We start from the raw sequence: 25,731 nt of genomic DNA on the forward strand, positions 1-25,731 counted from the left end.
TGAAGTAATAATTGAAATATACCATCAACTATCATTAATAAAATTAGACAACTCTTTTGCCATTAATAGAATTTATGTATAATAATTTGATATATACTTTTATTTAATAAATACTTTTTTGTTAATTATAGTTATTATCCATGATTGGATACTTTTGACTTTTTAAACATCAAGGCACATTTAATAATAAAGGTACAATTAAAGAAAGTTCAAGAACAAAAAAAAGATCAACATGAATGCCTATTATAAGGAAAAATTATAATTCAATGTAGATGATAAAGTATGATTATTTCATTGCAATATCAAGATTATTTGTCTTTGTAATAAGTTGGATTATTAAAGGCTTAGATATTTTCTTATTTGTGAACAAAACAATCTAGTTACTTATTAATTATATCTATCAAAATTAACGAAAATCCATCTTATATTTCACATGGCTCTTGTTAAGCTGTATAAGATAATAAATATTTTAAAAAGAAGAAAAATATCAATGCCTTATATAGAAGTGGATAATTATAAAGAGTTTGAGATGGAAGAAACCTTAGATTGAATTCGGCATCAAAATATATTATAACTAATATTTTGTTTGAAGGAAGTTATAAAGGCCTCAACAATGTTTAAATAAGTAGGTGATTTTTTTGTCTTGGAATGAGATGTTATTGATAGCTCAAAAAACCTATCAACTATCTTTGAAAGAAACAACAATCAAAATATACATTAAATATAATTTTTCACATCTTGAACTTTGTCGATATGTAATCACTACTCTCCATAGAACTCATCCCTAAAAAGAGGGGCAATAACACTAATATATTCATTCTAATAGTTATTTAGGTAATATCAATAATTATAAATAAGTAAAAATAAATTGATTTAATAATAGCTTATAGAAATGCTTTCTAAAAACTTCATAAATGCATTTTCAGCTTTATCCATATTTATAAGTAATTGATATGTAAATCAATTGGCCAACAAGTTAGCTACATGTCATGTGTTAGTAGCTTATAGAACAAGCTAACTATTTGGCGCACATATAAGAAACTTGTCTTATAAGTTAGATACATGTCTTACAAATTGGATACATATTAAAGATCTTATAAAACATCGCCATATAGCTCTTAGGTAGATAGTATATATAGAAGCAAGAATAAAGTTTTCTTTATTCTTGCCAACTTCTTTCTTGCTTCTAGACTAGTTTTAAGAGTCTTTAGTTTCCTAGTCTTTGTTAATAGCCATTCCAATTTCTTATTAAATGTATTTATTTTCTTATATCTATTTTTTAGTTCTTTTTTATTTCTTTTTTATTCATTTACATACCTTCTTTGAATTCTTGTCCTTGACACCATGCCAAGTAGGTGGGAATTGCATCAAGATTGCCATGGCATCTATCCCTCAATTGTTCTTATTGGCACCAACATGTGGAAATGCTCTAAATTCACATACATTGCTGGTTGTTTTTCTATATAATTTTTCATACAAAACTTCATCATGAATTCTCTACATCTCCATTTTTTCTTCTCATTCTTTTATTCTTATATCATATGATGCCATGCATTACCAATGTTTATTGACTTTCTTGATTGTATTTTTAAAAACCTAAAATATTAGTAATCAATTCATAGGTGGAACCATTACCAAATGTTGAAATGACACATGAATTTTGGATGCCAAGTTATATTTTCTTTCTTCTACAATGTTTTTTTCATGGCATATATATATATATATATATATATATATATATGTATATATATACTTGTTTGTTGTTTGTGCCACTTGGTATTCTTGTAAAAGACCATGCTTTATTCACTTTGAATTTTCACTAATTCAAGTTATTTGTGAAATGATTTTAGCTTTCTATTTGGTAAAACTCTTTGTCTATTTCATGTATAATAAATTTTTAATTTAAAAATAAATAAATAAAAACAAATCGATTTGTATTTAATCTTTTACACACATTTAGAATGTTGTCCAATAATTTCTATATGTGTAATATCCTAATTATCTTTTTGTAATATTTTAGGAATAATATACTACATTTTTCTGAAAATTATTTTTAAAATTCATAATACTATTATACAATGATAATACTTAATTTTAAAAAAAAATAGACAAATGTGAGTGTAATATTTACAAGTCAATTTCATTGAATATGTTAGTTTCTTAAATTCTTTGGGATAATATGAAATTGTATGTTGCATACTTTGATTCTCTCTCTTTTTTGTATTGATAATTTCTTATTATTGAGATAAAAATGCTTAAATAGAAATGTTACAAAATTGATTATATATATGTAATCTTTTTACCCAAACTTCAACATTTAGATGCAAGTGTAAAATAAAAATTCCTTGCATAGAGTGGATTACATTTAATGTATTTGTTGTGAACATAAATTTGAACATTTCTTTTTTTGATGATATTCTCACTAAATGACTTACCATTGGTATTTTTTTCTATTTTTTATGAAAAAAGACTTACAGTATTTTCTCGTCAACGACAGATTTTAAATAAAATTTTAATATTAATGCTTTTACATGCACACAATTTTTATTGCCAAGTATACAACAATAATAGTATATTGTAATGTTTTATTTTATTTTATTCTATTTTGATTGCTAAACCACATTAGATTCACTTTGTACACAAACAGATCTGCATATTTCCTTCTTTGGTGTTTCAAAATATATCTCTTAACTTGAAAGAAAACCTGAAAACAAAACAATGAAACAAAAGGTGAAACTAGTGAAAGCATAAAATCGCACACTTTATTAGTTCCAGTTTGAGTAAAGTTGAACCATCCAACATATTCCTCCAGACAATGCTGTACAAGTGCTTCCCATTAATTCCAGACAAAGGCAACACAATGTTGCTTTTAATCCTCTAGAGAACCCAATCATGTGGGTCCTCTACTCTCAACAAATAAGAATTTAGTTTCAGTCACATTGCTTCGCATAAAGTCCAACCAGGTGTCCTACCATTCATTACACAAAATCCTTCAGTGGCAGTCAGAATTCTGGAAACAAACGAAGAAGCGCCAACCACATATTTATGATGAACTGACTAGTTAGTAGGCCATGAACAAGTCCAAATTCGCCTCTCCTTCCTCCAAATAAATTACCCTCTTCATACACAAAAGCTAGTTTTAATCACTTGGACATCAACAAACAGTGCGGGATTCATGAACATTCTACCTGTTTGTCAGTCGAGCTTTGCTGAGTCCCACCCAACTCATTTGCATGATACCAACTTCATGAGACTGGCACACGCTTCACAAACACACAACTTGAAAGAGATGTTGCCAAATACAAAGCTAGCATGACCAAACATGCACACACAACACCACCAAAGGCAACAGACGGTCGACGACATTGGGAGAGAGAGAGAGAGAGAGAGAGAGCACGGGAGTTCGATCCACTTGAAGCTGAAATGATCAGCATCGTCAAGAGGAATCGAACTTAGCTACATAGTGGCGGTGCTCTTGCGGTGGTAGTGGAGGGAGGAGAGTATGTCAAGGTAGCGGTGGGTGAGTGAGTGAGAGCGCGTTGAATCTCGGACGCAGGAGGTTGCTCGTGAGTGTTGCCATGATTCGGGCAAGGCGTTCGTGGGGAGGGCGTGCACAGGGTGCCTCGGTGAGTGGGGCAGCGGCGCGACGCCACGTTGTAAGGCAGGTCCGTGTGCGTATGCTTCAGTCTGGACACTGCTTTTACCGGTAAAAAGCACTGGTTTAAGTGTAGCCGAAGCCCGGGCATGGCATTCATGTGAGGGCCTGGGCATTGATTGCAAAAGATGGTGCTTGTCGGATGATCTCTCACTCATGATTCGGCTCATGAACGCCTCACCCACCCATGCCTTCGAGGCTGTGAATCAGCCCATTAATTTCACCGCAAGGTTTTGAGTTTGTCTATGTTATTCCCCCCGCCCCCCACCTTCGCTGGCTGCTGTTACCGGGTTATTGACCGACGCGGAAGCGAGGAGCAGTGGATGAAAACTCACGAAAACGTAGCATGAGTCGTGTGTGTACCGCTAGCTTTGAGAGAGAGTCCTGAAAGAGTTTCGCAGAAAGCTCACTAGAATGACTGCAGTTCCGGTGGGCTGGTAAAATAAAGGTATGGACGTTGACGAAGTATTCACCGGAGCGCGTGCCCTAAAACCTTCCTAGTGAAACGTGGGTGCCAGAAAGATATCCTTTTTGCTTTCTCTGCGTTGAATGGGTGTTTTATTAGCAACCCACGGGTTTGTGTCTGAATGATCCCACACGAGAAAAGCATTCGGAGCTTCAGGGTCTGTAGCTTCCCGTTTCTGTCCCGAGACGCTGCGTGCTAAGGGCCTTCAGTCGTGATTAAGGTGGAAGATATTTGAGCAGGCAGTGGTTTTGTAGGGCAGTCTCTGGTTGTGGACCTGCAGTCATCGCGTGAGGTAACTATCACGCCCCATGTCGATTGTGGTATGGGAAATGTGGCAATCTTTTGGGGTCTTGTAGTGCTGTGCATTGTCTGCTGCAGTCCGAGGAATTGGATGGTCTTGTGAAGCTGGTAGGATTTAAGTTCTCGATTGCGTCTGAGGTGGTGGAAACGACTGAGCTGACTGATTGGAACAAGGCTCGACTAAGGGCTCGGTGCAGAGGCTGCGCTATCACGAAACGATCCACTTGGGTGGTTCAATGTTTGTTCGTGTTCATTGGAGATTGAGAAGGTTTGTATCTTTGATAGGTAGACAGAGGAGGTGTTTCGATATCTTTGCATCGCAACGAGTAACAGTTGAAAACGCGAGGCGTCTGGATACTTACCGCTAGAATTTGTTGGTATTTTTTTTATTTTTTATTATCATCTCTTTTGTGAAGTAAGATTGAGTGTTTTTAAGGGTGTAACTGTAACGATCGACGCTGGGAAGCGCAGATAATGTTCGTTTCGTAACCGCATTGCCCATTGGATTGATCTCTGATAGATGAGAGAGGTAGAGAGATAAGCCTTTGGATTATTACAATGCATGGCAATCAGATAAACCCAGTGAATAATTCTACCTGTTCAATAGTGGAAACATAGATTCGTGGTTCAGTAAGCACTTCGATTGCCGGAAATTATTAGACAAAATTCTAAGTCATCCGAGAGGCTGTTTTTTTTTTAAAAAAAAGAATCAATTCGTCCGTCTACCTTCGCCTTTGGTAGAACATTTGTGCATTCTCAGTCCCTTTTCAGCCCGTGGGGTGGACCCCAAATGTTGTTCATGTACTCCATACAAGTGACGTCTGTAACCATACAGTATTCATCTTGTTCTATTTCTGGCGTCTTTTGAGAAATATCGAGGCCTCTCTTTCGTACTTGACAGTGTTTAACAATCCGGTTTTCCGATCTTAAATGTGTACACACACACACACACATGATCTTGAATATAAGTTGCCGTGGATTTGAAACCGTTTAGTTTCAAGGAACTAATTCTTTGAGAGTGCCCAAATGATTAATTGTGATGCAGCCGTTGGGCTTCACAATCGATTTTGCGCTGTAGATAACCTGGATGTTAAATTGTTCGTGTTCATGTACAGTTTCACGCAACGCAATTCTGATGAGAGAGCTGTTGTGAAAGTCCTCATTTCCGTGATCGGGTTGAGTGTATTGTGTCTCAAAGAGAATTCAATTGTAATTGTGCAGGTCGCAGCTCAAATCGATTTTACTCTCCCCCAGACATCGTTCGCCATGGCTCTCGTCAGCCGATCTCTCGTCACTCCGAGGGTGGAGTCTCTCTCTTCCATTCACAGTGGCACCAACAAAACCCCCTCATTGAAAAGGAACAAGCATATCGGCGCCACACTCACCAACGGGGGCATTAACGCCAGCATCGCCAAGGCTGTGCAGGCTGTGGAGTCACTGAAGGCGAATGTAACCAAAGGTATGCCTTACTCCGAGGGCAATTTCCTCTTACCACCCTTATTCATGTACTTGTGGTTGCGTGAGTCTCTCTCATCTAGTGATATCTATGTCGCGGCCATTAAACCAGATTGGTGTAATTCTGTTTTCGCAGAAGAATTGCCAGGAACCAAGGGCTGGACGCCAACCAGCTGGAGGAACAAGGTGGCGTTGCAGCAACCGAATTATCCCGACGCTGAGAAGCTTGCAGAAGTGGAGAAGGTCCTTAGGGACTATCCCCCGCTCGTTTTCGCCGGCGAGGCTCGCAGCTTAGAAGAACGCCTCGGAGAAGCAGCACTCGGCAACGCTTTCCTCCTTCAAGGTGGAGACTGCGCCGAGAGTTTCAAGGAATTCAACGCGAACAACATTAGAGACACATTCCGGGTGCTCTTGCAAATGGGCGCCGTACTCATGTTCGGCGGACAGATGCCAGTTGTGAAGGTGGGCAGAATGGCGGGCCAGTTCGCCAAACCTCGGTCCGCAGACACAGAAAATGTGAATGGAGTGGAGCTGCCTAGTTACAGAGGAGACAACATCAACGCGGATCTGCCTACGCTGGAGGCCCGCATTCCTGACCCAGATCGCATGGTAAGAGCATACAGCCAGGCAGCCGCGACACTCAACCTGTTGAGAGCCTTTGCCACAGGAGGGTTCGCAGCCATGCAGCGCGTCACACATTGGAACCTCGATTTTGCAGCCGACAGCGAGCAGGGCGACTGGTACCGGGAGCTCGCGCACCGCGTGGATGAAGCTCTCGGCTTCATGGCCGCCTGCGGCCTTACGCTTGATCACCCCGTCATGACATCCACCCAGTTTTGGACCTCGCACGAGTGTCTCTTGCTACCTTACGAGCAAGCGCTGACGCGAGAAGATTCAACCTCTGGGCTATGGTACGACTGCTCCGCGCATATGCTTTGGATTGGTGAGCGAACCCGTCAGCTAGACGGCGCCCACATCGAGTTTCTGCGTGGCGTTGCTAACCCCTTAGGTGTCAAAGTCAGCGACAAAATGAAACCTGAAGACCTCGTAACGCTTTGCAACATCCTGAACCCCGAGAACAAGCCCGGCAGGCTCACAGTGATCGTGCGCATGGGCGCGACCAAGCTCAGGGAGAAATTCCCAGCACTTGTGCGCGCGATTCGCCAAGCTGGATGCATCGTCACCTGGGTGATCGACCCGATGCACGGGAACACTGTCAAAGCGCCCTCGGGGTTGAAAACCCGCCCATTCGACGCAATTCTGGTAAGTTCCCAGCTTCACTCTACAACCCTTCCCTATTCCACAACTTGTCCAAATCCATCTGTGCCACATCCCACGATGATGCGCAAATCCTCACACCGTCTATGCTGCGAACTGATCAGGATGAAGTAAAGGCATTCTTCGACGTCCACGAACAAGAAGGAACCCACGCCGGCGGGGTCCACCTAGAGATGACAGGACAAGACGTAACGGAATGCGTCGGCGGAGGGAACAACTTAACCTACGACGACCTGAGCTCGCGCTACCACACGCACTGCGACCCACGCCTGAACGCTTCCCAAGCACTAGAGCTCTCCTTCATCATCGCCGAGCGGCTTCGCAGACGGCGACTTGCAGGCTCCGGCAACACATTCCTGCAAAGCATCACATCCCAGCTCGGTACCCGATTCTAGACATCGATCTGCCAGATCTGGGGTCTATCCTCTGAGCTCCGAAGTGAGGGAATCCAGTTGCGGCAACAAGAGACTGAGCATTATTTTGCACCACCTGCTGTGCACACAATCCATCGCCGCAGCAGCTACGGCGTGGCAACATGAGGCCCCATTGTTATTATTTTTGCTGGTTTTTATTAGGGTTTGAGTTCGTCCCTACGCAGTTAAAGTTGCGTTATAATTTTTTTATTTTTTTAATTTAGTCAGTTTGTGAAGGCGCGTAGGATCTTACCTTAGCTTGTAATTACAAAACTGAGAGCTTTCGAGGCTTTTGTGGGTGCTGCACCTTTTTTTATTTCTCTTAGAACAACTTTTTGAGAATAATACATTGAATACACATTGATTCAGTTTCGGTACAAATTCTAGTGTGCATACATACATCCATGCGGATTTAATTAAAGCTTTCTTCCCAAAAAAACAGTTGATGAAAATGCTTATGTCAGTAATCTATGTTTTCAGAGTGTGGAGTCGATTCCTTTTTAGGTCAAACATTAGGTTGGCATTTGCTTCACGGACTATGTTTTGTCTTATTTGGTTACTTGTTTATTTAGCACACATCCTTTATCACTATGATTCTTGGGGTCTAAATTTATGGAATATGTTTTAATGATGCTTATTTTAACACAATCTTTCTTCCTGTTGAGAATGGCTTTTGTTGCCTTTTTACATAAAAGTAAAAAGTAAAAAACTCAAATTTTGAAAACAGTATGACAGCAATGCTGGAATAAGGTCATTAAATTTCCTGATGTATTTGATTTTCTGTTTGTTTGCTTCGCTAGTTCAATAAAGATTTCAAAGTTCTTGTTCTTTGTACAAATGTTACACTTCATAAAAGTGTTCATAATTTAAAAAATTAGTTGATACTTATTTTGAACAGCATTGTTAAGAGCCTAATAAAATACCTTTGGTAATATAAACTACTCCCATTGGTAGAACTTCAAATTTATGAAAACGAATATTTTAAAAGAAAGAGAAAAAAGACATATCAAATTTTACTTTGAATATTGAAAAAATATATATATATATACACCATTCAAAATAGATAAGAATAAAAATAGTAAAAATATCAATACAAAGAACTTGTTAGTTTTAATTAATCAATAGTTTGTAAAGACTGTTTAGTAGCAAAGTATAAACTTATTAACTAAAAAGGTTCGTAACATGTGGTATGTATTAATATTATATTATATTTTATAATTAAAAATGAAACCATGCACATAAACAACAACCATATATTTTTTCTAAAATTATAATAACTCTGGAGAATGTTGCATTGAATGTAGATGATAACACTTGAGTGATTGTAAATCATTTCATAATCACTTGATTACACTTGCAAAAACTTTATGTTTAAAAATATTAAAATTAGTTATTAACTACAGAATAAAAAAATAATCACATATTGGAATCAATGATGTGTTAAGTAATAGTTGATTTTTAAAAATTGGTGATTATGATAACCTCCAAATGTTCTAAGTTAGAAAGATAGGTTTGAAACGTTCTTTTGTAAAAAAATCATGATGTTGTTGCATATTTCCTTAATGTATTTTTTAAAGTTATTTATTTTTTCTAAATTATTATTACCTTCAGTGCCTAAATTTTCTTATCAACACATTCAAAGAAAATATTTCAAATTATTTGTAGACTTCTATTGGTATAACATATGTTTCTATCCGTGTTATTGAGTTCTGTTATTTTTCATATCTTTTGTAAAAAGATATCTGCATTCATATCTCTCACTTCTTAATCATTTAGTTTTTATAAACTTATCTTTTTAGAAAAAGAGAATCAAATGCACTATGCATCAAATTCACATAACAAGTTATTTTATTTTATTTTTAAATGGTTAGATCAGACTCTCATTTTTTTTTAATTGCGTAATTTGATAGTATATCACAAACATCATACAACATTTAAACTTTCACGTACATTACTTTGTAATAAACAGTGAGATATCACCCAGAATCAATGCCACAGTTCAATGCTGCAACGAGGGACGGAATCAGGCTCTTTTAATCCCAAACCCGGAGACCCTATGAGCGCGGTGGGGGGTGTGAAACCCTAGAGCGAGGAGGAAACCCTAAATTCGAGAACTGGGGTATGAATGTGCAGACCAACGAGGAGTGACTTCTTTTTGCTTCGCAATCCTCCTCGCCGTGACCAGGCGCTGCTCCCCCTTTCCCCCTCGTCAACAATGGTGCGTAATTTCCTCTCCCGATTCCCCGAGAACCCAAAAATTATGCTCCCTCCCCCACCTTGCAGATCATCATTTTGTTTCCTTCGATACCCACCTCTTCATTCTCTACTGCCTGGATGGTCAAGGTTCGTGTCTGAGGTCTTGACCCTAATTAGGGTTTAGGTGGTTGTGAGGTGTCGCGGGAGACTGTCAGGAGGTTTGTGGTCGAGGCTTCTGTGGGTTTTTGATTGGTTTAGTGTGTTGGTTTTGTGGTTTTGTTCTATCAGGTTAAGTATGCGAGGGATCCGGATAATTCGACCAAGGGTAGGTCTTTCTGGTGATTCACATGTACTTCTTCTTTTTTTTTTTTTTTTTTTTTAAATTTTTCCTCGATCTGTGCCTGGTATTGTATCCACTGCTTTTGATTTTATTTCGTTCGATGCAAACGCAGCCTGCAAGGCCAGAGGGTCGGATTTGCGAGTGCACTTCAAGGTACCAACCTCTATCTCAGAATCAAATGCATAGGGAAATGGATCTTCTGTCCTTTAACCGGAAAAAGTTTATCCGTAGTTCGAGCATTAGTCGTGGTTGTAATTATGCGTATTTTGCATGTGGGAAGGAGCTTATGTCGGATTTACCACGGTGGTGCAGAACACTAGGGAGGCAGCGCAAGCCATAAAGCATATGGAGTTGGCGAAGGCCAAGCGGTATCTTGAGGATGTGTGTGCCCACAAGCAAGCTATTCCCTTCCGCAGGTTTTGTGGTGGCGTTGGGCGTACTGCTCAGGCTAAGGCACGCCACTCCAACGGACAGGGGCGTTGGCCCGTGAAGTCTGCTACCTTCTTGCTTGGTTTGCTGAAGAATGCCGAGAGCAACGCAGAGGTACGCCTGAATGCCAATTTCTGGGTCATCTGGAAAACTCACATGCTCAGAGTTGTATGTGTAAAATTCTCACTTTCCGCTTGGGATTTAGGCACTGATCTAGCGATTAATTGTGATGCTCTGACGTTTGTAGGTGAAGGGTCTTGATGTAGACACTCTCGTAGTCTCTCACATTCAAGTTAACCAGGCGCAGAAGCAGCGCAGACGTACTTACCGTGCCCACGGACGTATCAACCGTAAGTGGCTACTCCATTCCTACTGTTGTGTTGTAATTCGTTATGGAACCTGTGTAATGTTTGGCACGTACGTGAATCCCGTGTTGTCACAAATTGATGGTGTTGCCCATTGGGTGTTGCAGCTTACATGTCCTCTCCTTGCCACATTGAGCTGATCCTTTCTGAGAAGGAAGCGCCAGTGAAGAAAGAGGTAATTTTAGATGCTAAATTAGATGGCAAAAGTTTTAGATAGTTTCCTGTCCTGTTTTTCGATTTTGTTTCGTGACTGTAAATTCACAATTTACAGTTATTTATAATTCAGAACTGTAAATTAACCGGTTCTTTACGGGCTTTGCAGGCAGAAGAAGCTGCTGCACCAGAGGCTCACAGGAAAAAGCAAGCACGTCTTCGCAGTGGCGCTACATCCACGGTTGCGTAGATTGCTTTTTCGTAATCATAGTTCCACAACACGATTTTTTGAGTGCTCGAATTTTTTACTCAAGCTTGGATTAGTAAAGTTTTCCGAGCCTCAACTCATTTTGCGGTCTGATTTGAGATGTTTTTTCAACTTGATTTCCTGCATCACTTTTGACGAGTACCTTGTATTTGGTAATATCCTTTTTGCTGAATACTTCATCAAGGACTAGGTCTCTGTCTCGCTGTGATCCTGAACTTGGAGTGGTGCAATGTGATGTTTGTAACTACTGTACTTTGCCGGAATAAATTGTAGCTGGTTTCTGTAGTTTCTGAAAACGGCACTCGAACCCATAATTTAGCAATCCAGTATCAGGATATATTGCCGTTGTTAGTCAGGTCTGGCTCTTCAGAATTTTGATAGTGTACATGGGTATGGCAATGGGAACAGGAGTTATTGATAGATGTTGGAATATTGTTTTTGAACTTGAACATATCTGCACTGTTATCAATCTTTAGTATTATTGTCTTAAATTTATCAAGAATGTAAGCTAAAAAGTTGAGCGTAATGTCAGCTAAAAAGTTGGCGTAATTTGAAAGGAATCAGCTGATAAGCAATAGTTTAATGTATACCAAGTGTGGAACAGGTGCTATTGAAAATATATGGTTTCATACAAAATATGTTTATCAGACATTATTTTGTAGAAGAAAAGATTATAAAATTGTGCAGTAGTGTAGAGAATTGTCTAACTATGTCAATAAAAGCGTTTAATAGCATAAATAATAAATTTGGAAGAGAGGTACTTCACGGAAGCTATTTGCACTTAATATATATTTTACATTCTAATAAATACATATGGTCAGTTTGTAAATTTTACAGTTGAGAATGCACAAATATAATTTTACAATTGAAAAATTTGCTAACTGAAATGATATAGAGAAGTGGGAGTATGCGAACTGTGTTGCGAAGTGCATTTGTCGTGTACAGTGACTGCCTTTGGTGAAAATGATGGGTTTCATTTCAGTGCAGTTTTTCCGTTCTTCAATGTGCGAAAATGGAGCCAAAGCGGCATTTCGCTTTCGATGCGTGAAGTATTCAACAATTATGTTGCTAAAATTCTGAAACTGTGATAGATATTGATCTGGTTATGGTGAAATAGGCACGTGTACACAGTACCCTATACTGCAAGACATTTTTGAAAGGCGCCCTCCAAGACGCTTCCTCCACCACATATCAATGACTAGTCAGCAATTAGACCTACTAACTGCATATGCAACCTTAAACCCCCGAAACCCGATGCTGAAGGCATTTCAAACGTACCAGGCTGCAAGAGAGTCAGTGAAACTCCCTTCACATACCTGTTCGTTCTTCACTGTTGTGCTGAAAGTAGTCTTGCACGGCTGTATGCTCAGAGTCATACTGACGAACTCTTGGTGTGGAGAGTTGGTTGTATGCAAGATTAGAGCTATCAGTAGAAATAACTAGACAAGATTGAGAAGCGGGGTACAATCTTCCTAGAACTTAAGGCGTAAATTTAAGAAAACAATGTATTTCGACCTTCGAGGTGTATGGGGAATCCGACAAGTGTACAAACAGACTCAGTAGATTAACTCAACTCATTTCAGGCATAGAGCCCATCGTGAAATAGGTAAGATTAGATCATCATTGCCTTCGACTCTTGTTCCATTGTCGCATAAAACTACCGTGTCTAAGGTGGCCTCAGGGTTATAGATAAGATTACATCACATGATTCAGGCAATGTAGGTAAGTTTGTGATCATCATTGGCCACCACAAACTAATAATATCAGCCACTGTTCAGAACCAGTGCTACTGCGCAAGCGGCTTCGACATTTCCTGCTCAACCGTAGAGCAACAACTAATTCATCGAAACAGAAAATACGACCCATAAACCTAAATCACTTCAAACAAGACCTCACAGATTGTGGAAGCTCTGTGGCTTTAGTCGGCAGTAGCCGCAGTGAGCTGCTACACATCGCATTAAGCCAAGCAGAGAGAGAGGGGGGAGGGGCAGAAATACTGGAAAACACCAGAACGAAGAAAATTAGCGAGGGTAAGAGAGCTGCGCATCCGCCGAAGCGTGACGGAATGGGACGAGTGATAGAGACAGTGAGGGGAAATCAGCTTTCATAGCCCCCGCTATCGCCCCTGGTCTCAAATTAGGGCTTGGCGCTCTCGAGAGCTCCGCGTTCCCATTCATTTTTGGCATTTTAGGGTTCTCTTCCTGTTTTCTTTCACCCCCTACTTCAGTACAGCCTGCGCATCACTTCCGAACGACGTGTGCACAAATAGATATATGAATACAAAGCAGAAGAAGAGAAAGAATAAAATTACAATTTTTACAGTAAAAACTTCAGTCCAACTCAAAATAGACATGCTCCTACCTTTTTATAATTAAAACATGTACTTATTTTAGTTTTCTGTATGTAGTGAAAAAAATTATAATTGTAGGAGCTATTTGATGCATACAATACCGTAAATTTGTAATTTTTTATATATATTTATATTTATTTAATTAAAAATGTGCATAGACTTTAATTATTATGTCCCATCACCTTCTCCATTTCCAATTGTCATATTATTCCTTTATTTAATTGATTGCCAAAAATAAAATTTAATAATGTAAACCAGGTCATTCCTATTGCACATATAAATTTTTGTTACTATTATTATTTCCCCTACTTTTTTGGTTTCTTTCACTAGTATATTTTGGAAGTAAAATCAACTAAAATGTTCAGATTGTGATATCACACAGTAAACGGACCTTTGTTGTCTGTAATTTATTCAGGAATACATGATTATAAAAAGATGTTGAGTATTTAATAAGACCATATCATCAGCCAACAACATCAAATTGTTTCATTAAATATATGTTTAATAAGACCATATCAATATTATTTACTAAAAAATATTGATTATTATTTTTAATCAAATTAGTGTTGTTTATTTTTTTATTTTTTGGACCTTGTGTTTTTGCAAAGATTCTAAAAAACATTCCATGTTTTTTTTTTTTTTACATTTTAAAACCTTTTAAGTTTTCCTGAAATTTTTCATAGAGATTTTTGTAGGATTTATGGCTTATAAAAAATGATAGTATCACATTGGTTCTATGTTATGGTTTTTATTTGTTATTATTATTATTATTTACATAGAAAATTCTTTCAAAGGTACCCTCCTATACTTTATCGAACTTCCTTTCCATAACCTGCCTTTCCATATCGGACTCCGTGCCTCCCCTCCCCCCCCCCCAAACCCTTGATCTTCACTCAATGTTGCTCTCTTGTTCCTAGTTATTAAAAAACCAGGAACACCCGATCCACATATTAAAAGTTTAGTTATTGTACAAAAAGAATGGTGTGTTATATATCCCCCTCCCCCTCGTCAAAATCCTCCCTCCACTCATGTGAGTCACTGAATTGACTCACTTAAGTATTCAGTACAAAAAATGTACTCATTGTGCTTAAAATCACAGATTTTGTGAGTTAGTGTAGTAGTTTTGAGATAAATAGAAAATAGAAAATAAAATAGGATGTTAGTTGCAAGAATGGATCTCTTGTAGTATTGACAAAGGATTTTAAATTACATATCTTCTCTTTAATTTAGCTAATAGAAATTTATGAGGTCTTTTATGATAGATTTTGTCATTAAAAGATTAATTGGGCTAGGAGCTAAATGGAAACTGGATACAGTCAGTTATAAAAGAATTAAAAAGAAATAAAAAATAAAAAAGAAGAAGAAGAAAGAGAAGGAAGGTAAGCAACTAGTAGGAGAGAGTAGGGAAAGAAAAATAAAATTAGAAAAAGGTAGAGAAGGAAAGAAAAAATCAGAAAATATAGAAGAAAGAAAGAAGGAGAAAAGAAGAAAAAGAAAGAGGAGAAGAGAAGGAAAGCAAGATAGAAGAAAAGAAAAAGAAAAAGAAAAAGAAAAAAATTAGATTAAAAGATGATCAAAGTGGCGAGAGGTTGCCCCCTCGTCAATAAGGGTCTGGCGGCTGGATTCTTCACTTTTTTTTTTTTTTTTTTTTTTTTTCTTGGGATTTTTTCTTCACGTCTTCACGAACTTTGGGCGCTCCGAAAAAAATTTCCGTTCTTTTATGTGGTGGCGGTACTGTGGTGTAGTATTTTTTCATCTTCCTTTTTTGTTTTGTGCTCAGTTGGAGTGCTGCAGTGCAGCATCACTTCGCCCTGTTTTTTTTTATTCCTCCAATTCAACTCTTGTTTGTATTCTGTTAACGACTCGGCATGCCCAAGCAGGGCAGCTGGAGTTGTTTTGTGCTTCTGTTACAAGGGCGTGGTGGCTGAAGGTGCATTACGGAGCTCGTCAATGCAGCCATGATGGTCGATTTTTTTTTTTTTTTTTTTTTTTTTTTTTTGTTATTTTGCCTTCTGCTTTTTTGGCGTAGTCGTGACGGATTGTTGCTAGATATTCAAGGCCAAAGGTTTTAGAAATCAAAGCAGAGTTCACTTGCTTGCCATGCTTATGGATCCACGTGTTTTTTTTTAAACAAAAAAAAGGGAATTGTGAGGGTTGTTTATTCTGGCAAGGAAAACCTCATGTTTGAATGGTCAAGAAGGAACGAAGAAGTACTCGAGGTGCATGGTGTTTTCTAATATGCCACTAGAAGCAGAGATTTAAACGCCTGGAGTAGCATTCTTAAGCGTTGTTAGGAGTTGGGGGATTTTGAAACTTGCTTCCAAGAATTGGATCTTGTTGAATTGTCGCGGATGAAGACCAGCAGCCTCTCATTTTGAAGTGGAATCCAGCGGATTCTCAATATGTCCACTTTTCTGCAAAATCATCCAAAGTGATAGCCTTGGAGTAAAATTTCAAATTAAGATCAGTTCATAATGGATGAATTAGGGTTAGGATTAAATTAGGTTAGTGGAATGAACAATTGAAGTTGAATGGAAATTTTTAAATTTGATGAAAATTAATTAGACGAATTCTCATACTTGGATGAATTATTATTCAAGGATAAATTTTTGTCAATAGATGAATTTCAATTAAATAAGAATTAAACCAAAATAATAAAATAATAAAATAAAAATCATATTAAAAGGGATTTTTTATTTTGTGTAATTTTTCAAGTGACTTATTAAGTATAAGTGTGAGTTGGTGATTGAGTCTTGGCTTCATTGCTTAGATTAATCAAAAAGAATAAGAGTGATTTGATTAGAATTTAATTAATAGCTATGGTTTTTAACATTTATATAGTTAATTCACTTATTGCAAACTAAAATAAACTTCCAACTAGTGGAGGTTTATTTTAGCTTACAATTCATCCTAGAATAAGCCCAAAAATCCTTATTCTTCTTTCTAAAATCCTAAAAGATATTCTAATTTTAATTCCTACTTTAATTAAATCCTTTGTTTTTCTTGGTCATCATTGATTTTATCCATCAACTATCTAGGTTGTCATTCATTATGGTCTTTATCCATTTGAACAGACTCCTATATATTCAACCTTTATTTCTTCTACTCTTATTCCAAGAACTATCAAGCATAATTACTTAGAAAGCTGAAATAATCTAGATTCAAGCTTTTAATCTTAGGATTTATTGTAGCTTCCTATTTATCAAGTATTAGATCACATTGTTCAAGAAAAGATAAAAACCATAATATAGCAGAATTTGAAAGTAGTATTCTAATAAATCTGACTTGTGATTTTAGAGGATATCTTTAAGTTGAAGTTCAATCACCAATTATACTTGATTGATGAATCTTTAAAATTTAAATCTTATGCCATTAAATTTTTTAGATAATGTAATAATAGGTTTTTAAATGCTTGAATAATATTCTATCATAGAAAAAGTAACATGATTTGGTGTAGATGTTGAAGAAGCTCTAATTATCTCTATATCTCTACTTTGAGTTATAACTTGCATTATCTAGAAGGCACCTTGATTTAAATATATGCTCCAACAAGTTTAGTGATGATTCAAAATATATGTCGATACAAAATACTTGAAGTTCTTATAATCCATATAAATAGTATTTGGACTCAAGGTACCTTCTAGATAATAATAACATTCTTAAAATGAATCTATAATTGTAAAAAATTCTTTATTGTAGACCTTAAGCTTAATCTTGGCTACTAAATTTTTTTGGAATAAAAAGCTAATGAATGGAGTTTGTCATCTACTCTCATTTGTGACTAAATGACACTTATAGCAAAGTTTGATGCATCTATTTTTATGAAGAATACCTTAGAAAAATTGACTCGATATAAAAATGGTAAAAAAATAAATGATGTCTTCAAGGCTTCAAAGGATGCTTTATAATCTTGGTATTGACTTGGAATTTTACTTGAGATCTTTTCTTAATCAACAATAGGTAAGGCATATATAATAAATCTTGACCCTTCTTTTGTAGCATACATGAAAGCTCTTGTACATATCAATAATAATTTGGATGTATTGGTCTTATAGCTTTTTACTTTTCTTGTAGAATCTTTGGCTAAATTATGGAAAAAAATCAAGATTTTAAGAAATCTAGTTAATTTAAAGATTATATTTTTCTAGCCACAATAATTCTAAAATAATTGAATTAAAAAGAAATCTAATTATATTAAATATTATTAAACTATTATGACCACTAGTTGTTACAACTAAAGGATCAATTTTATGTATAACGTCTTCAAAAGATAATAAATGACTGTCTATTTCTTCTATATGGACAGGTTTGATTTTCTTAATTAAAGATATATCTTATTTTTTGACAAAGAATTTGTCTATAAAATATGTTAAGGCTCTTGAATTTAATAAGGCTAAGACTTTGTAATTTTTTAGTTCTAAAAAAACTTCTATTGTAAAACTAGGTGGAGGATCTAAAAAGAAAATAGGACTTTTACTTGATGTTATATAAAATTCTAACTATACAATTCTTATTGTAGTTGGAGAAATTTGTTTTTTTAACATATCATCCTCTTTGGCAACCATGCTTCTCATATTATAATTGTGTTGCTGCTTTGAATAATATTGAGTAATATGCTTGGAATCTATATAATATAGGTACAAATCTTATTTGCAACAATGAGTTTTTTTTTTTTTTTTTTTTTTTTTTTTTTACTTAGAAAGAGGTTTAGAATGTAATATGTCAATTTGCATAAGCTTTGATCTAGACAAATAAGCTTTCAAAAACTTAGAAGATATTGCTATAATTGGATTTATACTTCCTCAATCAAATCCTTATTCTTGGCATCTTTTAAAGAATTGATTGTCACATGCTATGGCTAGAGTAATAAATTGCTCATGTAAATCTACTTGGACATTGACAACAATAAATCTTTGATACTATAGTTTAATCCATATTAAAATTGATCAATAAGGGCTTTTTTATTTCAATCCATGTCGCAAGAAATTTTTTAGAATTCACTAGTATATGTGGTAGTTGAAAATAATCATTGTTGTAGTGATATGAGCTTGGTCTATACTATTTTTTTGCAATTACTTTCTTCAAATGTAGTTGTAAATACTTTAAAGAATGAATTCAAATTATAGAATAGTCATGAATCTTTTTCCATCAAAGGTACAAATCAAAAGCAAGCACTTCTAGATAGAAGTGCACTTATGAATATAATTTGAGTAAATCCATTGAAGTATTAGAAATGATGCAATCTTAAATAGAGCTTAATTTATTACAAAATTCCTCAAAATTTTGATCTTATAACATCAAATTTCTTAGACATAATAATCCTAGCTTCTTTTATGCTTATTGAAGCAAGACTTCTTGAATTTGGTTGTGAGGTTGATTTACTTGCTTCCTTCAACTATCCAACTTTTTGGCATAGACTCTAGACTTCTTTCTTAGATATAAGAATAGTATTTCTAGGATTAATATTGATAATGCATGATTTTTCTATCTTGAGAATAGTAACAAAATAAAAAGATTTATAATAATTACAAATCTATTCTCATTTTTGTCAAGAATAGTATTTATAATTTTTTTTTCTATAGATAATTCAAATAAATTTAAAAGTTGAATTAAAAGAGGATATTTTATAAATTTTAATGCCAAATAAGAATTTCTACAAAAAAAAGTGATTCATTTTTTTTAAGGAAAAAATTAGTGTTAAAAAATTAAATTATTTTTTTAAAGATGTATAGTTTATAATCTTCAAAATACAATAATAGAAGTGAAATATTCTACTCACTTTTAAAACAAGAGAAGAATAATGAACTAGCATTCTTATTAAACTATCAAAGATATGAAGCTCCAAAAATTAAATAATAAATATATCCTTGTATTACTTTAAAAGACTAAGGAATCACTCAAAGATAGTATAATATTAAACTAAAATAAATATTACCAAAGATAAGAGAAGAATAAAGTCTTAAAATTAGTATAAAAATAAAAAAGATATTTATAAAAGTGAAGAAGGCTTCATTTTTGCCTCTATATATACTATCTAATTAGGAGCTATATGGCAATGTCTTATAGGACTTCCAATACCTATTGGTTTTGCAAGGCAAATGCCTTAACTTATAAGGTAAGTTTTCTATATGAGTGTCACATTGTTAGCTTGTTCTACAATGTTGTGATATAATACGACTATATAGTGAAACTATAATCAAAATTAAATTTCTAATTAATATCTAATTATATTATTTTAATAACAATTTAAGGTATCTAAACATGGCTTTTATAAAAGCCTCTTAAGTTATTTTCTTATCTTAATAGTTAGTAGATTGAAGGTCGGTTAGTACTATTACATTCTAGGCTGTAGAGACTCTTTTACTACTTTAGAAAGACCATAAATTGATAAAATCAAGTTAGAAGAGGTAAATAATTAGTATGATTGATACTAGGATTAGGTTGAAGATAAGGTTGGGCTAAAAAATCCTTGAGATAGATTAGATCTATATCCGAGGGTCGACCATTTGTGAGCCAAGGTCGAAATTAGACCTCTAGCCACTAAAATGACTGCCTAGGGAAAAATAGGTTTTCATTCAAAGATCGAAGATTAGAATTTGAGAGCTAGGTTAGAGCTTCTTTCAAAGATATAAGGCTAATTTTGGTAGGATTTTTTGAAACTTAGCAATTGTTGTTGAAAGTTAGAATTTGTATTAGCAACTTAGGATTTATGCGATGAAATTAGGGCTACCATTCTTGGCTAGTTCATAAAATTGGTATCACATCTACAATTCAAATTTTGATAATACTTGGTTAATTAGATTTTTTAAGTATATGTAAAATTTTGTGATAATCCAATGGTACTATTGAGAGATATTTGGATTTTGATACAAGAATATATTGGAAGTTAGTAGTTTGGAGTTGGATAGGATTTTTATGATATCTAGAGGTCTATCAAGGTAAAATTTTGCATGGTGATGGAAGACTTGAAGGTTAAACTATACACCAATTTTGAGTTGAAGTTAATGATTAGAGAAGGAAAAATCATTGCTGGAACATTTGCATTAACTTTCAAGTTGGCAGCCAAGTGACATTAATGCAATTTTTGGAGATTTTCTCATAATTTATAAGTTGGATTGGGCTGAAATTTCTTAGACATATAGAAGACTTATACTTCCAATTACATGAAAAATTTCACATGAAGTGGATAGTCAGATTAAAAGTTACAGCTTGTTAAAACTCACTAATTAGAGTTAGGGCTTATAAGAAAAATCTAAATTGCTTAAATATGAAAGTAACAAGGTAATTAAGGTTTTTGTATAATTGAAGCTACTAAGAAGAGTGTTTTTTAGCACTTTTGAATTGAAATTTGGATTATATTCTTATCATATAGGTAAAACCTTTTAGAGTTTCTTGGATACTTATGAAACATAAGCTCACCTTTCACAATTAGGTGCCTGATGCATTCCCAAATAAGACAATACATAATACAACAACAAGCTACTAACATGTGTGATACGTGGCTAACTTGTTGATCAAGTTTTTAACCTATCAATCAATTGTAAATCCATATAAAGTCAAAATTGCATCTTTAAAGCTTCTAGAAAGTTTCCTTAGAAGATATTATGAAATTAATCTATTTTTACTTATTTCTACCTAAATAATTATTAGAATAAATATATATGTCTATGAAAATAAGTAATTTATTAAATGGATTTAGATACCAAGATTGATTTTATAAAAATATATATGGCCTTATAGGACCAAATTGCATGATAGTTCATGAAGCAAAATTAATGGACGAAATGGCCATTTACAACCATGGTCCAAAATGTATATCATTCCACTATATATAGTAAAATTGAATACAATGAATGGAACTCTATAATGTACAGCCATGCAATTATAAACATTCAAAACACCATAATTTACAAAGAATCTTGTTGCAAAGTATTGATTTTAGGCACCACAAACTTATTTCTTTCATAATTCAACATACTTAATACCAAGATAGTAATGACAAGGCATGGATACATATACATAGCCACATTACAATGACAACCTCTACATCTCTATTTGCAATAATTACTTCCTGAAGTTTTTATGTCTCTATCAAAGATATGAATCTCAAATAAATATAATTTCATTACATTCTTATATCAATAAAAAAAAATATATTTATTCAAAAATAATATAATATTAAAATTAGAATATCTATTGCCAAAGATAAAAAGATTTGAGACTCTTGAAATAAGATTAAGGACTAAAAGATATTGACAAGAATAAAGAAGACTTTATTCTAACCTTGATATATACTATCTAATTAGAAGCAATATAGCAAAATTTTATAAGACCTCCAACACGTATTCAATTTTTATAAATATATATATATATATATATATTCTAATAATTACTTATATGATTAGATATAAGTAAATAAAAATAGATTAATTTTATAATATCTTCTAAAAAAGCTTCCTAGAAGCTTAATAGATGTGGTTTTGATTTTATATGTATTTTTAGTATATTGGTAGGTTAGAAACTTTGTCAATAAGTTAGTCACATATTAAACTTATTAGTAGTTAGTGGAACAAGCTAACTATATAATACATCTATGAAAAACTTACCTTCTAAGTTAAGATATGTCTTGTAAAATCAATATATGTTGGAGGTCCTATAGAACATTGCTACATAGCTCCTAATTAGATAATATATATAGAGCCAAGGATGAAATTTTTTTCATTCTTATCAACACCTTTCTAATCTTTAATCTTATTTCAAGTCTTTTTAGTCTTCTTGTCTTTGATAATAGCCATTCTAATTTAATATTATATTATCTTTGAGTAATACAAGAGTGTCTTGATCTTTCAATTCTTCAAGATTCATATCTTTAATATTTTGATAAGAATAATAATTTATTATTTTTATATTATTTTAGAAGTGAGTGTCATAGACATATATATTTAATTCAATAAAAATCTATATGATTAGATAGAAATAGATAAATATACATTAATTTCATAATATCTTCTAAAAAAGCTTCTTAAGAGCTTCATAGATGTGATTTTATGTGTATAAATATATATATATATATAAATAGTTAATTGATAAGTTAAAAACTTGATCAAAAAGTTAATTACAAGCTTGTGGAATAAGCTAACTATGTGGTACACATATAGAAAACTTGTCTTGCAAGTTAAGACATGTATCTAGGAAAGTCAACACATATTGCAGGTCCTATAGAATATTGCTGTTGTTGTGATGTAATACGACTATATAGTGAAATTATAATCTAAATTGAATTTCTAATTAATATCTAATTATCTTAGTTCAATTATAATTTGAGGTATCTAAACATGGCTTTAATAAAAGCCTCTTAGGTTATTTTCTTATCTTAATAGTTAGTAGATTGAAGGTTAGTTAGTAATTTTACCTTCTAGGTTGTAGAGACTCTTCTACTACTTTAGAAAGACCACAAATTAATAAAATCAAGTTAGAAGACATAAATAATTAGTATAGTTGGTACTAGGGTTAAGTTGAGAGTAGGATTGGACTAAAAAGTCTATAGGATAGGTTAGATTGATATCCAAGGGTTGACCGTTTGTGAGACAGGGTTGAAATTAGACCTTTGGCCACAAAAACAATGACCTAGGGCAAAATAGGATTTCATTCAAAGATCGAAGGATAGGATTTGAAAGTTAGCTTGAAGTTCCTTCTAGAGAAATAAAGGTTATTTTTGGAGGATTTTTGAGGACTTAAAAATTATTGTTCAAAGTTAGGGTTTGTATTGGTGATCTGGGTTTTATATAAAATAATTAGGGCTAGCAATTTTGGCTAGTTCGTGCAATTGATATAGCATCTATAGTTCAAAATTTGATATTATTTAGATTATTGAGTGTGCTAAGTATATACAAAATTTTGTGATAATCTAATGATGTGGTTTTGAGATATGTGGTTTTTAGCACAAGAGGGTTTTAGCAGCTAGTAATTTGGGGTTGGATAGGGTTTCTATGATATCCAGAGATCTATTAGTCACATCAAGGTGAAATTTGGCATGGTGTTGTAAGAATTAAAGATCAAGTCGTACACTAATTTTGAGTTAAAGTTAATAGTTGGAGAAGGAGAAATCATTTCAAGGATTTTTGCTTCACTTTTCAAGTTGGTAGCCAAATAACATCAGTGCAATTTTGGAGGTTTTCTCACAATCTGTAAGTTGAATTTGGCTAAAAATTCTTGAGCATATAGAAGACTTACATTGACCATTGCATGCAAAATTTTACATCATGTAGACGATCAGATTAGATGCTACAGCTTGTTAAAGCTCACTAATTAGGATTGGGGCTTAAAAATAAAATCTAAATTACTTAAATATGAAAGTGACAAGGTAATTGGGATTTATGTATGATTAAGGCTACTAAGAAGAGCGTTTTTTTGCTCTTTTGAATTAAAATTCAGATTACATTCTTCTTGTATAGATGAAACCTATTAGGATTTCTTAGATACTTGTAAAACACACGCTCACCTTTTACAGCTAGGTGCAGGGTGCATTCCTAATCAAGACAACATGTAATACGACACTACATAGCTTTTAATTAGATAGTATATATGGAGGCAAGAGTGAAGCCTTCTTCACTCTTATCAATACCTTTTTAGTCCTTAATCTTGTTTTAAGACTTTATAGTTTTCTTATCTTTGGCAGCAACCATTCTAGTTTAATATTATATCACTTTTGAGTAATTTTTCAATCTTTTTAAGTGAAACAAGAGTAAATCGACCTTTTAGTTCTTTGATGCTCATATCTTTGAAAATTGGATAAGAATATTAACTAATTATTTTTTTCTTATTATAGAAGTAAGTAGATTATTTCACTTCTATTATTGTATTTTGAAGGTTGTAGACTATCTATCTTTAAATAAATAATTTATTTTTTTAACACTAATTTTTTTACTTAAAGAGAGTGAATTATTCTTCTTTTTAGAAATTTTTATTTGATATTAGAGGTTGCTAATTACCTTCCTTTAATTTAACTTTTTGAATTTCTTTGAGCTGTCTATAGAAAGAAAGATTATAGATGGTGCTCTCAATGAAAGTAAAAATAAATTTAATACTATTATAGATCTTTACAAACTTGTCAAATATATAAAAATAGAAATTTCATATATTTCTAATATGAATCATGGAGGTACTATTTCTATATATATGAAAAAAAGTTCAAAACCTATGTTAAGAAGTTGTGTAATTGAACAAAGTAAATAGATTAATTTCATAACAAAATTCAAAAATTCTTACCTCTATAAGCATAAGAGGGTCAATAATTAGTATGCCCAAGAAGTTTGATGGAATAAGATCAAAATTTTGAGGATTTTTATAATAAGCTAAGTTTTGTTTAAGTTTACATCTTTTTCAATATTCCAATAGATTTACTTAAGTTATTTTCATAGGTGCTTTTCTATCAAAAAATTATCTTTTTTTTTATTTTACACCTTTGATAAAAAAAAATTCATAACTATTCTAAAATTTGGATTTACTTTTGAAAGTATTTATGGCTATATTTAGAAAAAGTGATGAATAAAGAATAGCAAAAAAGTCAAGCTTCTATATCTATAATAAAGATCATATTCAGTCATCACATATGTTGTTAAATTTCAAAATCTTATTTGTAATGTAGATTCAAATGACAAAGCTGTTATCAATCAATTTTGATATGGATTAACAAATAATGTCAAAGATTTATTGTTGACAATATCAAGAATAAACTTATTAAAGTAATTTATTATTCAAGTCATTACATACAAGAATCAATTCTTTGAAAGATTTTAGGAATATAGATTTAATTAGAGAAATACAAGTAAAGCCATAACGACATCTTTTAAGTTTTCAAAAACTTACTTGTTTGGGTGAAAGTGTATGCAAATTAAAAAGATACATTTTAAATATCTTTTTAAGAAAGAAAAGACTTATCTTTTTTAAGAAGATTTGTGCATAAATCGTGGAAAATCCAAATAAAATAAAATGATCACAATCATGCTGCAAAAAATGTGTAAAGGGCTATATCTACTTGTATATATAATCCTAGTAAATTAA

The 25,731-nt window shown here is 33.7% G+C and overlaps 2 protein-coding genes, 1 long non-coding RNA gene and 1 other non-coding gene across 6 annotated transcripts; 2 read left to right on the plus strand and 2 right to left on the minus strand.

The window, feature by feature from the left end:
* Positions 1 to 2,740: 2,740 nt before the first annotated feature.
* LOC112286885 (uncharacterized) lies at positions 2,741 to 3,464 on the minus strand. The gene is made up of 2 exons (XR_002971163.3): positions 3,189 to 3,464; positions 2,741 to 2,968 (listed from the first exon to the last, which is right to left on the minus strand). It is a non-coding gene; the product is annotated as an uncharacterized LOC112286885 (long non-coding RNA).
* Positions 3,465 to 4,094: 630 nt separating this feature from the next.
* LOC112286874 (phospho-2-dehydro-3-deoxyheptonate aldolase 2, chloroplastic) lies at positions 4,095 to 7,948 on the plus strand. Of its 3 annotated transcripts, none has more exons than XM_024529222.3 (4): positions 4,095 to 4,413; positions 5,643 to 5,880; positions 6,013 to 7,139; positions 7,259 to 7,948. In XM_024529222.3, the coding sequence occupies exons 2-4, from the start codon at positions 5,688 to 5,690 to the stop codon at positions 7,547 to 7,549; spliced, it is 1,611 nt and encodes a 536-aa protein (XP_024384990.1). In that variant the 5' UTR covers positions 4,095 to 4,413; positions 5,643 to 5,687; the 3' UTR covers positions 7,550 to 7,948. The 3 variants fall into 3 exon arrangements, with proteins under 3 accessions (XP_024384990.1, XP_024385000.1, XP_073388317.1); XM_024529232.3 differs by having other exon boundaries at positions 4,363 to 4,689; XM_073532216.2 differs by lacking the exon at positions 4,095 to 4,413 and adding an exon at positions 4,415 to 4,441.
* Positions 7,949 to 9,718: 1,770 nt separating this feature from the next.
* On the plus strand, positions 9,719 to 11,432 carry LOC112291162 (60S ribosomal protein L17-like). The gene is made up of 7 exons (NM_001378776.1): positions 9,719 to 9,785; positions 10,052 to 10,088; positions 10,216 to 10,256; positions 10,416 to 10,646; positions 10,780 to 10,882; positions 11,005 to 11,072; positions 11,220 to 11,432. Exons 1-7 carry the CDS (start codon positions 9,783 to 9,785, stop codon positions 11,298 to 11,300), a joined length of 564 nt encoding a protein of 187 aa, NP_001365705.1. The 5' UTR covers positions 9,719 to 9,782; the 3' UTR covers positions 11,301 to 11,432.
* A 1,556-nt stretch (positions 11,433 to 12,988) lies between these two features.
* Positions 12,989 to 13,067, minus strand: LOC112292483 (small nucleolar RNA SNORD34). The gene has a single exon (XR_002972760.1). It is a non-coding gene; the product is annotated as a small nucleolar RNA SNORD34 (small nucleolar RNA).
* Positions 13,068 to 25,731: the final 12,664 nt, after the last annotated feature.

The sequence above is a fragment of the Physcomitrium patens genome, chromosome 1 (genome assembly GCF_059467195.1).
Source record: "Physcomitrium patens ecotype Gransden chromosome 1, ASM5946719v1, whole genome shotgun sequence".
In the NCBI taxonomy this organism is placed as follows: Eukaryota; Viridiplantae; Streptophyta; class Bryopsida; order Funariales; family Funariaceae; genus Physcomitrium; species Physcomitrium patens.

Bases quoted from the DNA above. Each gene is read 5' to 3' on its own strand.
- LOC112291162 (NM_001378776.1), top strand. The intron at 10,257-10,415 runs GTACCAACCTCT...ACGGTGGTGCAG, and splicing joins ATTTGCGAGTGCACTTCAAG to AACACTAGGGAGGCAGCGCA. The intron at 10,647-10,779 runs GTACGCCTGAAT...TGACGTTTGTAG, and splicing joins ATGCCGAGAGCAACGCAGAG to GTGAAGGGTCTTGATGTAGA.
- LOC112286874 (XM_073532216.2), top strand. The intron at 5,881-6,012 runs GTATGCCTTACT...CTGTTTTCGCAG, and splicing joins GAAGGCGAATGTAACCAAAG to AAGAATTGCCAGGAACCAAG. The intron at 7,140-7,258 runs GTAAGTTCCCAG...CGAACTGATCAG, and splicing joins GCCCATTCGACGCAATTCTG to GATGAAGTAAAGGCATTCTT.